We start from the raw sequence: 15,349 nt of genomic DNA on the forward strand, positions 1-15,349 counted from the left end.
GGTAAAACAGCAAACATTTTGGGTTGGATCAAGCTTGGTTATCACACTATTTGGAGGTTGTTTTAGAGCACTATGCTTAGCCTTCAGATATTTCTCAGTGCTAGATGAGATGACAAAAATACGGCTGAATGTGGGAAAAGAGGAAGATAAACCCTAAGCGTTTAAGGAGAGTATCCACGTCCAGTATTATTCCAATACAACCTCTGAGATATATATATATATATATATATACCCCTTTTTGTTGAAGGTTAGTTTGGCTAGCTCCGTTTCAGGAGTTGTTAAACTACAGGAGGTTTAACTCAGACCTCCAGTTATGTTCATTCTCATTCTACAGACCAAATAAGTGTTGCATGAACGTACACTGCCATATGGTTTAAAAAGCAAGTTTAGTTGGCCCATTTTTATCAAAGTGCTTCCAGGAAGTGGAAAGGGCACCCCAAACACCCTGGAGGAAGTATGGACTTCTCCCTTTACTGAGTTGCTTGCTGCTGAGAATGTGCCCCAATTTCTTGAATAAATATGTGCAGATGTCGTTAAGGAAATTCATCAGCCATCTTTGTTTTTATATTTTTAGGATATTAAACACAAAATTAACAAAAAGTATGTCCTGGCATTGAAATAGGAAATAAACAGTGTGAAGCCACCTCCAACAGACCTGATTGTACCTCCAAGAGCCAATTTTTGAGTTTTTTTCCTGAAGGCTAAGCTGTTTCAAATAAGCTAATCTTTCGTGTCAGGCGGTTGCCACCTGGAAATAGACCATCCTTTTGCCACCTCCTTATCTTGAATGTGGTTAAAGGGAATACTGAGGCAGAATACAGAGACCAAGAAGGCCTGTGAATTTTATGAAATGAAAGGGATGTCAACCAGATGCAGTGGCTTACAGACATAACCTCCTTCACAGGAAGCCAGTGTTAAGACTCCTCCGTAGTAAAAGGCAAGATGGTTCTCAGCCCCAGAAGATAGAAAAAAACAAGATGCTGAAACTTTGGCCATTTGAGCTTGAGTGATAGGTCATCATTATGGCCAAGATTTTTCACTTTCCTGTTATAGGGGCTGAGAAAGGGGTGAGCAGTGACTAAGACAACGGGCCACCAGCCAGAATGAGTGTTAATCACTGAACTATCCAAGGTGTGGGTCATCTGCATAACACAGATGAAGCAGGCGGGTGGGTCTACATACAGCCTAAACAGCACAAAGCTGTAGGAGGGGTGCTGTGGGACACTGCAAAACAAGGGAATGGGCAAAGGCCTGAAGGGAGGCGTGAAAACTGTCTGGCTGTGAACTTGGTGAAAAATGAAGAAATCTTGTCTGGCCTATTGCCTCTGACCCCAACGCACCCAGGCCTTTCCACCAAAGATACATGGCACTCAATATCAAACTCCATGGAGAGTTTAAGAAGGATTAATACTGCTTGCCTCTCAGCTAAAATCATGTGTAGGTCATTTCCTATAGCAACAAGCACCACCTCCGTCCATTGAAGGGCCGAACCCAGATTGAGCTGAGCTGAGTTGAGTCAAAGAAGCACATAATAAGCTCTCTAGTGGAGCATTAATTCTTTTAGCTAGCTTTGCATTGAAAGACAGTAAGGACAAGGGGCAATAGTTACTGAACAGTGTAGCTGCCACCATGGTGCGGAGGAGGGGTGTTCCGAGCTCCAGGGGGCCCCCACAGCACAGTACCGTGGTCAGAGAGCTCAAAAGTGAGTTTGGTAGGCGAGGCCTCCACATACTTTGCAGGGGGGCTCCCTCATGTTCTGTTATGCCATTGTTACTTAATAGCGACATGCCTAAAGAGAGTTTCTTAAGAAGAGGTATAATACATGCCTTGTTCAGTCCGAAAAAGATACGCCAATTCAAAGGAGAAATTCACCAGATAGTTTGCATTACTCAGGAGTCCCTCTATTGTTTATTAGCTGTAATGTGGATGCTGGACAAGCGTCATCTGAAGAATCAGATTAATAGTCCTTGTAATCCTTACTTTGCTTTGAAGGGTTAATGATCTGTACTTTGGTAAGTTGGACCTAGGTTCCCTGCCAAAAGAACAAATGTGGTTCGATTCCAAGAATTACGTTATTTTATTAACCTGCTCCCCTTCGTGCATTGTACCGGAGGCAGCTTCAAGCTGAGAATTAAGATGTTCAGGGTTGATTTTAGAACATGTATTCCTAACCACTGGTGGATGAGCAAGAGAGAGATGTACTGAGATTTGGTCTTGCCAAAGTCCTAAGAACATCAAAGCAATGTTGTCTGACTAAGTCAACTGGTAAGTAAAGCAAGTCTGAAGCAAATCTGTCTGACACAAAAATAGGGTGATTGAGTGATCAGTGCGTGAGTAGACTCATTGACCAACTGAGTACTGCCAGGTGTGACGTGTGATTGTGCTAGATTATACAGAATTTGAAGAATCAACAAAGGCATCAAAATATTGTAAATCAATGAATTTAAAAGTTCCTTAAGTCCAAGAGGTTAATAAGTGGGTGACATTGTGGGTACTACTTCGAGGGCAGTACACCAGAACAATCGAGAAAATCATTGTGGCATTAGGAGTAATTGTGAAAACGCATGTTCCACATTGTCTACCTCCAGGCAGGAAAATCTTCACCACTAAGTTTTCTTGATAATGATTGAATGTTTGCTAAACCTCTTCCTCCCCATCGCTTACCTTGGTGGTCTACATAAAGGATTTTATAACTTAGAGGAACAGCTAAATATAAATCTGAAAGAGACGGTTCATTAATCTACATCTCCTTTTAAAAGAATACATGTAGTTTAGGGGATTTAATAAATTGAGAGATCATATCCCTGTGTTCAATGAGTGGTTTAAGATTAGAAAAAAAGGCGCGTAATGCTAATTCAAAGCGCCAGTTACTGGTCCTCTATGTGTGTATGGAAGTTAACAAGCCTAGAATGTCATTTAGCTAAAATTGCAGCAGTAGGGGGAGGCAGATCAAGTAGTCGGTGTCTCAAGTAAGGCCTCCTTCCTTCCTGGCTCAAAGTTTGTGGTCTAGTCTGCAGTGTGTATAGGACCAGACGACTTGCCTTTGGGGTGCCCACTACATACTTTGTCAAGCTGGCAGTTTACCGCTTTCTTGCACATGCTCCTTTGGTCCACAACAACTAGAGTGAGTACAAGAAAAACCAAAAAGATCTCTACAACCAGGCTCTGACCAGAATACAGAAAATCCTGAAAAAAATACATTGCCACAGTTGAGACAGTTCTACTCAGAAATGTCGTGCTAAAGCTAAAACTCACTGTCGTATAAGCAACGAAATCATGAATAGAATCACAAAGATGTCTGTATCAGATACCATAACAGAAGAGTAAAGTGAATACGAACTAGTACGGTAGAGGCAGCAGGGACTTTAATAGTGTACCACTGCCTTGCACATGCTCGTTGGGTACACAACAAGAACCGCCGAGTATAATTAAAATCAAGCTGACCTTCTCGATAAGGGTCGGACCAGAATACACAGCACCAAGTTTGAAAAGAAGGTGATCGAACAATTAAACTCAGTTCCCCTCTAAAGATCCCTTGGGAGCATAATGCTAAATCTCACTCTAGCGTCAGTAAAGTCATCATAATAAATCCCTAAATAAGTCCGTATCAGGTTGTGTCCCAGGACATTAAAGTGCATTTGATATACATTGATAAGTGTCCAGACTCTTTATAAAAATGTGCAGCTTTCCTTTAGGAACGGTTCCGGCCTTCATTGAGCATGGATTGCGTCTTTTATTTAATTAGATAACGGCATAGGCACTAACAGTCAAATAAAGTGTCAGCTCTGAGGTTTGTTCCAAGCATTCAGAGGCAGAGATGGCAAGAAATAGAGACATTCAATCTTAAATTGTCACGGGATGATGATTCATCATCCCACATACGTTTTTTTCACTCTTCTGACACCTTTTCTGTGTGTATTTTGGGGTGCAATTAGCTTGCAAGTTAAAAAGCGAGCCCAATTAGGAGTGACTAAACACTACTTTTCTTTAAAATGAAGGGTGTGTTTACGGGGGAGTGAATAGTTTTAATATAAATATATGTTTATTGAATTATATAGTATGCATGATATATTATATGTTAATACTTTTACGTCACATCTTAGAGGTTGTATGGTGTATAAAAAATGGAACGGTACAGGTTAAATGGCATTATGCTTTGCTTGGTTATATTTTTGTGAGTTATATGTTTTAAAATGTAATGGTATATGATAGGTTATACAATATATGTTGGGTATATCTAAGAGAATAGTTTACGTTATGTTACAGAATATATGTTGGTTAAGTCCTGGTCTATATTTTACGTTATTTGATGTATGTTACGTCATGTCACAGTTTAAACTTCGATGTATGTTAGATGGCTGTTGAAAAAGGGCTATGACCTCAACTGGGCTTTTTTTGTTGTTCTGTCTATAACCTTCACACTGTCCATTATCTTCCAGGGAGCGCCCTTAGATCCTGAATCGTTCAAGGACATAATCGTCTGTGAGAAGCCAACCAACAACCTCAATAAGTTCAAAGGTTACATGTAAGTGACCGGTGAAAAAAATTCACCTTGGTGCAGGTGTTTTCCATAATTCCTCACTTCCACCCAAAAATACCTCCAGGCAGCTGAAATACGAGAATGAACTATCTTAAAGAAAAATGTAATCGGGTGTCAAAGCAGTGATCATTTGTGGGTGCAGTTTACAGGTCTAACGTAGGATTTTCTGCTCCTCAGGTTCCATGTACAGTTTGCACAGATCACTTCATGTGTCCGAGGACACTAGTGCAGGACATTCTTTTTCAAAGCATTTTGTTCGGGAACTCATTTCACTGAACCAAGACTACAGCTCCCACAAGCCATGGTTTCTTCAGCGAAAGCTCAGAATTGGAAAGCAGGCGTTTCCGTGCCAGTGAGCCTTCCTTTCACCTTATACACATGGAGCATGAACTTGCAACTTGGGAGGAAATGACACAACACACTACATTATCCACCAGACCTCGTGTTCACAATTTATAAAATAAAAATAGTGGTGTCTTTCACATACTACCCTAAATACACCCAGACAAAACACTAGGAAATGCGAGATACAGCCCTCAACACACACTGCTGAGCGACATCTTGTCCAATGGTGGTTTTGTTGGCACTGCTTTCACTCGCACAAGGCAGCTTACTTACTTTAGGCAGTGCATTGAGATTATTTTACAGATGCAGCGTGTACCTTCCAAACAATGATAATAATTATATGATGATAATAAAATATTTGTATATAGCGCGTAATACGTCACCTATGTCATATGTATACCCTGCAAATAATGTTTTATTTGCTACTATCCAATTTAATGGAACTATATTTTCCAACCTCAGAAGGATTGGATGCTGAGTTTTGCCTGCTGGGATTCGTTCTACTGATGCCACCAGATGTCTATTGTGACCAATGAACTCACCGAGCCGCGCAGTCGGTGGTAACTGCCATACACATGCAGTGCTCTGCAACAATATGACCGCATTTTCTTGCTCTTAGGCCAGTACAAAAGATTTGACTTCCAGATGGACTGATTCCCAACCACACCTTGTCTTGTACTTATTCATTTTTGTAATTTGTGACATTTTAAAAGCCTCAGTTGAAGCCACAGGGGCAGCGGGGTGCTTTACGTATAACAATTTATTTATCATAGAACATATTTATAAATTCAGGTTGCAACTGCATTCTGAGGTATTCAGTGTGACTGAGTCCTAGCTTCAAGGGAGGGAACACTGCTTTTGACCCTAAAAAAGTGTCTCTATATTTTTTGTCAGAAGATAAGGTAAGGTAAGTTGCACATAGTATATAAAGAAAGTCGAGAGTTTGACTGTGAGACTCTGAGGGTCTTTTGGAGTTTTGCTGAAGTAGCCAAAGTGCAAAAAAATCAGATATCCGGGCAAACCGTAATTATAGTGTATGCTCTTGTATACTAGAGAATAAGAGAAATCTCAAAATGTTGGCAGTTTGTCCATATCGGTCAGTCTCCAAATGACCCTCTCTGGGGTTTCCCTTTAATTTTTCCACACCACTTCCTTTTCCTCCTATATAAAAGTGTCCCTCTTCTGTGATTTCCTAGTCTTCTCACCCAGGAGTGTGCAAGTACCACTTTGCCTTGTCAAGCTCTAAGCTCACCAATATTCACTTCACTCGCTCTCTTCCATGATAGTGGCTTATGATATCCTAGCCTATGTTTGGATTTTATCATGCTATCAAAGTCTAACATCTGTGGTCTGTGTGCTTTTGGTGCTTTTGCGTCACATTCACTCGCCTGCCTAGCTTATCTTGGAAAGCTTTATTTTTTATGTAGCTGTTGCATGGACTTTGGACCACAGCTTCCCTCGTTTTATGGCTGCCTCCTACAGGTGTGGTCCCAGGACACACATGCAGATAACTTCAACTGCAGAGAACATTGCGTAAAAAAGGCATTTTGTCTGCATTGTTGTGTGAGGGTGTGCTCACAAATGGTCTGCTGTTAAGTACACACCTCAACGGAGAACTCCAGTTCCTTCAGCAGAACACAGTGGTTTGTAACCTGCATGTCATAAGTTTGAATTCCAGGATGGCCAAACAGCCTTTTGTCTTCAGAGATCGATTAAACTAGTTCGATGGAGTTGGGTACATATTTGGATACAAAGAAAACCGCTCAATTTGTCATTAGCTTCTGTGAGCATTCCTTGACTTGTAAGTGGAATCTGACGACCTTACCTTGGCGTGGTACAACGTAATTGGTTGTGATTGGCTCTTGAGCTTATCACCCCTTGTCCAGATTGTTTCCAAACTAGGCATTTCATCACACCCTCTCCTATTATGAGCCTTGTTGTCAGCAGAAAAAATCACGTTTTGTGCTTCACAGCTGCCTCCATGGTCACAGAGTCTCAGCGCACTGTGACTGGCGCTGGAAGTATGCTTGAAACACTCTTGCACCCCAGTGGCGTGGCACTGATCCTTAAGACACATGAGGAATTAAGATCACACATTTTGGGGGTAATTTCCGATCCAGCCCCTCATGTGAATGCAAAAGCAAACAAATAATTGTAACAAAAAAGACAGTGCAACCAGGGCCTTCTATGCTGCTCTTTTCCTACCCAACATTGACACACAATCGCACAATACAGAGATCTCAGCTGTACCGTTGATAACTTGAACTCTGACTGAAGATGGCGTACAGGGTCAGATTTAGGAAGGTGACATGGGTGGGAAGTAAATTTGTCTTGCTGAAGGAAACCAAACTACAAGCCTCTTACATGCAGCTAAAAGCGATCCATTGGCCACAGTGATACTGGTTTTAGGCATCACTTGCCAATATGTCCCTAGCCTAGTGCGTACCTGCTATGCTGATGCACTTCAACCCCATATGTGAGTTATATTGATTTTTTTGGCCTGTAACATCTGTCAATGCTCCTGAACATTCAAGAGAAGTATCTGTACTGTGTTAGCTGCAAGCCAAACAAAGCTCTCAGTGCTTTTCTCATCTCCTAATATCCCTAACTGGACCTAGCTGCTGACAGTCTCTGGTGATGCGCCTCAACACTCTTGCGGAACCCTGCTATTGTAGCATCAGGAGTCCTGTTGCTCTGTCCGTCCACCTCCACATCACCGGGAGAAACTGTTTCAGCACTGGCTGTTTCCCAGGTCTGTCGCCGCCAAAATTGACACTGCTTCTCTAATCAATTCACTTGTAATAGACAACAATAATCATGTTTTTTTTTTTAACCTCCATTTCTGAAACTTCCCCGGCCTCTTTCACCCGCTAAAAAGAGTAGTGCCATTACAAGTAACTCCAGCTTCCCTCTACGCATACTCTTGCAGCGTAAATGTGGTTAATATTGTTATGATGCAAGCGATGTCGGTGCTCCTTTCTGTAAAAAGTATTGGTTGAAGACCCTTTCCTACCTTGCCAGGAAGAGCACAGTGCTTCCTATGGGAGGGCAGTTATGTGAACAGATTTGTGTCTTCATCTTTTCAGAAGAGACCCGTCGGACCAGAGGCGGACAGGCTTTGGCAACGAGAGCCTCTTGCTTCGGGGGTGCACCATCAGGAACACAGAGGAGGTCGTAGGAATTGTCGTATATGCAGGTACTGCCTTTCCCCTTGTCCCCGACCGCTACTTGGAATATATATATATGTATTTCTGTGTTTGTGTACATCTGTTCTGCTCCACACTCTAAATGTAGGTGCAGCCGTTCTCCCTTGTACCCTGTTTGTAGACACAGTTGTTTTGAGGTTTCTTCTAACATAGCACAGCACCTTAAGAGCACATGTACAGCTTGCAGGTATGTTAATTCTCATTCACCCATCCCTTCGTGCAGGCCCAGTCTTCCTCCGTGTCCTTACAGGGAGGTCCAGTCCCTATCATTTTTCATTTTTTCATATATAGAGATAGTCATTATCTATTTCCTTTCATAAACACAAATACAGCAACCCTCACTCTTTCTGATGTGCATGTACAACCATTCAATGTCACACTACATGCATATAGGCAAAGCCTCTGTCTGCTTCCCACTCCACAAGAGGTGCAGTCACTCCTCCCAGTCCCACTTGTAAGTTGTCCTGGGTGGAGTTCTTCTATGTGGAACTCAGCAAAGTGCTGAAAAAACTCTGTCACACTACGGGGAGTTCCGTGAGTGGCGGAGTTTGCATAAGGCCCACTGCTCACACTGATTTTCAGCATGGGAGTTTCTCCAGCACTGTAAAACTAGTGTGAACGGCATCACACGGAGCACCAGAGGGCGCCAACTTCTTTTTGCCGCTAGAGAAGATTTTCTACACAAGCGGCAGCTTCCTCAATGTGAGCCGCAGCTTTCTCATCATGAGCGGGCGCGGCCTACGCAACCTCTAGCGTTCAGAAATCTCACTCGTGCTCGGCAACTTAGCAATTTCTCTCACTCTTGCTCACCAACTTAACGTTGACAAGCGAGAGAAAAAACTCCACTTCGTGTCACTTTGCAGACTTTCTCATAACTACGCACGGAGTGGGGAAAACCCTGCAAACTGCCAGCAGAGCGGAATTCTTGCCCACCCCTACCGGTAAGCCATTCGCCCAGCTACACTAATCTGTTCACAGAAAAAAAATATTCTCCCTGCTCTCCAATTGTGGATGCTGGTATAATGATTGTCCCTTAGCCCCTTCTATTCTAGGCATATGCACCAGCTTCTTCTATCTGCGCCCTCCTTGTACACACGTGCAGCCTCCCTGTTCTTTATTATATGTGGGTACATTTATAACTCTCCTGCTGTGCAGGTACAGTGCAGCCGATCTCTTAATTCAACTTCACCCATCCTCTTCTTTTCCCCTGTTCGCACCCCTGTGTGGTCTGATAGAGCCATAAACCCTCTAGATATCTCAAATACAGCTCCTTTCCATCTTTCCGCCTTTCCATGCATGCTTGTACTGTCCACCCTTTGCATGAATGCAAGTATTGTCGTACCTCTCCTGTTCTCCACTTTTCTGTATGCACATGCAACTAATTTCAAATCCGACAAACACGCCATCAGCTACCCCCATGAATCTGTGATTGAAGTGTTCCAAAAGTCAACAGAAGGACCATTAGTCGACAAAACTCAAGAAATTAAAAACATGCAATGATCTGGCAGTTCAGTTTATTGAAGCTAAACATGTCAAAAGGTAATAAACCAGTGGAAGGCCCAGAAGTGTCTTCATCAGAGCGGTTTGTTAATAAGTGCATGCGGCAATCCCTGCATGCTCTTTGGAGTACTCTTCCAAACTGCACGTCATTGAGGATGTCTCTCTAACGATGAGCCCACCAGAATTAGTTACTCTAGATGCCATTTCTTCTGATCTGCCTTTCATTGAATTTGTCTACCCAATGATGGGACCGTTGAATTTGCCTATTTAGTGATAAAATCCCAGATCTGGGACCCCCTCTTTGGTGTCCTTTGAACCATCTCTCATTTAGTTTGTCTTTCTAGTAATGGGACCCACATAGCTAGGTAGAATGGCCATTGGTGTATACAGTTGTCAAAAACGTCATCCCTGACTGTGTCCTTGTGGGCTCACCCCAGCAGCAATTTTCCACTTCCTCAATATCTGGTCTCCGTGTTAGGTCACCCTAAACCCACTAGGCAGCTATTCTGTCTAGCAGTGTTCCAGGACCATCATCCCTGTAAATCAGGACTGGTGTTCCACCTAAAGGCCTGCCACACCATTGTATTTTTCTTTTTTCTTTCTGCTACTTCGAATGTATCACAACTGTTGTCTCTCTTCTGTTTCTTCTCATCTCAGGACGCTTCTTGGTAATATATTAACAAGCCTTTCATATAACAGTGTTTGATTGCATTGATTTCAACAAATGCGTAAACCGAATATCTTCAGCACTTCGGTCTAATTCCTCATTAACAGTTTCACTCAGATTTGGCCAATTTCCCTCTGCAACTTTGTAAAAATATTGACCAAGAAATTTCATAATCAAACTTACTCTATTGAAGGAGATGTGTGGTGGTCACATGCTAGCAACTCTCATCCCTTACACAGGTGTTTTTTCCCCTCAAACATACGTGTTTTTCTACATTCTGTATTTTTCCAGCGGTAGGGTGGGTTTTGAAAACATTACAAGATTATTTTGACATTTTGATTTTAATGAAAGACTAGCAGGGCTGGGAAATCATTCACATGTCAGGAGAGCTTGGAACATGAGTGGCTGTGTCCTAACCTTACCGGCCGTTCCAAGGTGGGCCTGACATGCAGCTGACTTTACATTGGTGATGGTCATCATACCTAGTGATGGCACAGTCTTTTCTTACAATGCATATGGATAAGGATATGTACATACCTTTAGCTAAACAGCATGGCCTTTTAAGTCACTGCCCCTCTATGCATACCCAATATATAGTGTTCTGTGTGTATTAAGGATTCCTAGGTTTGACGGTGTAGGTATATGCCCCACAAAATACCCTCACAGAGCGTGCTTCTAATGTGCCCACATAAATAAAGTCTTGTGCTTGACTGTCCTAGAAGTCTGCTATATGTGTAGATCACAAGTAGATTCATGCAGTAGCTGTAAAAATGCTTTCTCCCACGCAGATTTAGCAGACAACATGGATCATTGTTCACCTTTCTAGTTGGACTTAGTTTGCTTATATTATTTTCTTGCTTCTGTGAAGAACTTTGAGTTTACAAATCCTTTCAAGGTGAATATACTATGCTAGTTACTTCTATGGAAACCATGACCCATTTTAAACACGGTGCAATTCACAACACAAAACTGGTAATAAGAGTGGTGCAACAGTGAAAACGCATCATTTACAAATGGTCAGGTCTTCTAAGGACACCCTTTTTCCTAAATAGGGCTCTTCAAGGCACAAGAGGGGGAGGGGTAATTCCAGACAGTTAGACCCCAACTCAACAGTTACCACCCCACATCCATACCTACCAGGCTTTCCATAAGCTTGGTACTGAGATAGCAAACCTGTATTCTGCTGCTGTCTGAATTCCTGGGCATGTAAATAATAATGCTCGCCAGGCATGCCCCATCATTCTTTCCATTGGCAAAGTCAAATTACTATATAGTTGAATTGCAAAACTTAGGGGGTTATTCTAACTTTGGAGGAGTGTTAATCCGTCCCAAAAGTGACGGTAAAGTGACGGATATACCACCAGCCGTATTACGAGTTCCATAGGATATAATGGACTCGTAATACGGCTGGTGGTAAATCCGTCACTTTTCCGTCACTTTTGGGACGGATTAACACCTCCTCCAAAGTTGGAATAACCCCCTTAGTGTGTTCCACGGTCCTTATAACTTCCATTTCTTTTCTCATAGGTCATGAGACCAAAGCAATGTTGAACAACAGTGGCCCTCGCTATAAGCGCAGCAAGATTGAGCGACGAATGAACATTGATGTCTTCTTTTGCGTTGGATTGCTCTTCCTCATGTGCCTCACAGGGGCTCTCGGTAAGCAAGATACATGATGGTGGGATAGGCTCAGTGGAGAATGTGGGAGAAGCATGTAAGTTTATTTTACTTGCTGCTCTGCCTTTGTCAAAATAGCCAAGATTTCCTTGCCATTATGTGTAGGTGAGGACTATGACCATTCTGGATTCAGACCGAGAGTATGAAAATTTCCACTTTCGCAATTTGTATACATTAGAAACCAATTGTAAATTGCCCAGCATAGGATTGAAACCGGAGGTTGGTGGTGGTTAACAATGTGGGGTAACATGGAATGATAGTCTGTAAGGAAAGGAGGGCTAAAACTGAGAGAAAGAAAACAAGCCTAGAAAAGAAGGAAAGATGCAGCTCCAACAGAAAGTAAGGACAGGTGTAAAGAAGAAAAACTATCCGAAAAAAAGGAAAAATGGTTGACCGAACAAATGAACGAAAAGAGAGCAGAACAAAAGTAAGAAATAGTAGAACTGACTATAGAAAAGCCAGATAGTAAGAAAGGACATACGTATGTACAAGGAAGGTGAACTAATTGAAAGAAAAACTGAAGTCGGGGAAAACGAAAAGGGAAAAACGAAGAAAAGAATGAGCATTAAAGAAGGAAGATAGAACTTCCAAACTTGAGCATTAGCCAAATTGATTTTTTTTTTTTTTTTTCTTTTTTCTTTTTTTATTGGCTTGAAGTACAATGGCTCCAAAACTTCATTTTTGTTTTTAGACTTTATTTATGGCCAGTAAGGACATAATCGCCACCATTTAAAATAGTTTGATTTGGGCTCTGGCATATCCTAGCAACATATTTTCCAAACACTGGCTCTTACTGAGAAGACGTTCATGGTGATCTGGTGCCTCCTTGTTGACTATACGTCCAGACTAGAATTTCTTTGCTTTTCCCTGCCAAGCCTTCAATGCCCTCCAGCTTTTTCACTAAAAATAAGATGTTGAGCAGCACATATCGCCCTTGAAATCAGCCACAAAATATGAGACGGCCATAACATTACCCAGATTCCATCAGTACAGGGACCTCTTCTTAAGCCCTTCCCCTCCAGAGCACCACCCAGGGACCCTCTTCTCTCTTTATCCCCTTTATTCTCTTTTCAAAGTGACTGCGTTGTGAAAGGGTGGGGTGGGGTTACTTGGTTACTTTCTTATTGCTCCTTGGTTTGTTATTGTTGTTTAGATATATACCACTTGTCAGGGGACATATTACACCTTCACACTTTACTAGGGAAGCATGGACTAGAATCTATTTTTGGTCTCGCTCTTTTTATGAGCACATGCTTATGTATGTAAACCTCCAAGTTCTTTTGCATACCTCCATGAGCAACTATGTGGCTAAATGACTCGTTTTGTATCCTTGTTATAACCTGTGTACATTTCAAAAAACAAAACAGAGTAAAAAACATGATTTGATGTGACTGCTGAGTAATTCAGTGTCCATTGGAATTGTCATTCAGTGCCTTATAGCTTTGCACTGATATGCTATATCATTACTACACCACATAACAACAAAAAGTCTTGACTTACAACATGCCAGCACCCTCAATTTCATGGAAAGTTTAACAGGGGAAGTATCTCCTATTGAAGCCTCTTTAGATTTTGAAATTCCAAGTAGTAAAATGTCAGGAGCTCGAGTTTGAATCTCCTGTTGTGCATCATCAAGTACCCCCCTCAGTTTGATACAAGCATTTATTCCTAGGTGAAGGGGTTGTATGGACGTTTGGTATTTACAGACATGTCTTCGTCTCTGAATACAGTGTACAGCTGTGTCAAAGCCAGACTTTTATAGAAGGACTCTTCCTCAGGCCCCCAGGAGTCTTTCAGAGTCCCCTAGGAAAATAATCTAATCCTTTTTATGGGAAGTTTCGTTTTGGGTATACTGGTATAAACATACCATTCGTACTGCAAATAAGTCACTATTTGAGCCCTTAAAGCAGAGCAAACTTCCTTTCCATTTATCTTTCACTGTATGCAGCTATGCAGAGCATCCAGTTCCAAGAAGAACCAAAGCTAAATTACCTCCTTGTTGATATGATAACCCGACTAAAATCTCTCTTGACATCACATGACACAGTTTCTGCAGTTGCATTGTTTACTGGCTAAATACTGCTTAGTGAAGCTTACTCTCATTGTTCGCTTGTCTCCACATAGGGTACGGCATTTGGATCTCACATTTCACTGCCCATCCCCCCTTTGATGTTCCCAATTCTGATGGAACATACTACTCACCCGCTTTGGGAGGATTCTTCATGTTTCTGACTATGATCATCCTGCTTCAGGTACGTATCGCCCCCACAAAGCAAAAACAATACCTATCAGTTTTTGATATGCAGAGTGTGTCCTTTAGATTTTGAGTTGCCTAACAGTACCCAATGTTTAAGGCTGGTATGGTTGACATTACTATCTTGGGGTATCAATGGTATGCATTCAATGACTTCCAAACAGTGTAAATTAATGTCTGACACTTGTGTAACATTTGAACTAGAAGTAGATTACATTCTAGTAAGCTTATTTCAGTTCTCAGAAAATCATAGGTATTTGCACATCAGACCATTTTAGAAGTCTAGCAGTAGTATTGGAAACTGTATGCAGTGTGTACAAGTAACGGAATTGTTTCTTGTTGTTAAAACACGCATGATGGGCATGACTGACCTGGACTTTCCTGTATATATCCAACTCCAAAGGATTAAAGGCTGAGTTTTCTGCAGTGGGTAATAGATTACATGAGCCAACACACCTCTTATGTTTTTTATTCTATCTGTTTTTATGAATAGTTTGTAATTGATTTTACATTGTAAGGGTTGTTCTAAATCATCACTGGCTGCAGGAATTGTGGAGTGTACTTTTTCTATTGATCTTTGGTGGCCTAGGTTCTTAGCTAGTGTTTTACTCAAGTTGAAAACCAAGTTCTAGCTTTCTACTCTTAATTCAGCTTTTATGGTACTACCGTACCTTTTAAATGGTGATACCGCTGCACCTTCACATTGTAAGGTGGTGGTACCAATGGTTCTATTGTCAGGGTGATCTTTGTTAACTACAAGAACATTCTCAAGAATCTATAGTATTCTTCTATAGGATGGACCTAGGTGATAGTAACTCCCACAAAGCTGGGGTGATTAAAATATGTGTAGGTTCGCACACAGGTGTAGTATTTTGGTACCTATCTAATTTGATTCAGATGGATCTCTTACAGTTTCAGTCCCAGGCAACTGGCCTCCACATCTCTGACTGATGGGAATAGTATCTTTCCTGAGTTATTCTCCACACAGGTCTCAGTCTTGAAACCTAATGATTTAGCTTTTAGATTGTGATGATCCCTTTCTTTGCAAATATTCAAGTAGCTTCCAGGCAGGGCACAGCAACATGGCTAATCTGGTGCTCTAGGTTTGACTACATCCTTGAGTGCAAAAGCAATACTTAGCCCCATTCATGGCTAGGCAC

The 15,349-nt window shown here is 41.7% G+C and overlaps 1 protein-coding gene across 3 annotated transcripts in view; it reads left to right on the forward strand.

Annotated features, from left to right (window-relative positions):
* ATP10B (ATPase phospholipid transporting 10B (putative)) overlaps positions 1-15,349 on the forward strand; it is a 428,501-nt gene that overhangs the window by 340,539 nt on the left and 72,613 nt on the right. For all 3 annotated transcript variants that reach the window (XM_069199372.1, XM_069199373.1, XM_069199374.1), the window contains 4 exons: positions 4,440-4,525; positions 7,972-8,081; positions 11,786-11,917; positions 14,060-14,187. In XM_069199372.1, coding sequence (XP_069055473.1) covers positions 4,440-4,525; positions 7,972-8,081; positions 11,786-11,917; positions 14,060-14,187 — 456 coding nt within the window. The remainder of the gene's footprint in view (positions 1-4,439; positions 4,526-7,971; positions 8,082-11,785; positions 11,918-14,059; positions 14,188-15,349) is intronic.

This window comes from Pleurodeles waltl, chromosome 7 (assembly GCF_031143425.1).
Source record: "Pleurodeles waltl isolate 20211129_DDA chromosome 7, aPleWal1.hap1.20221129, whole genome shotgun sequence".
Lineage (NCBI taxonomy): Eukaryota > Metazoa > Chordata > Amphibia > Caudata > Salamandridae > Pleurodeles > Pleurodeles waltl.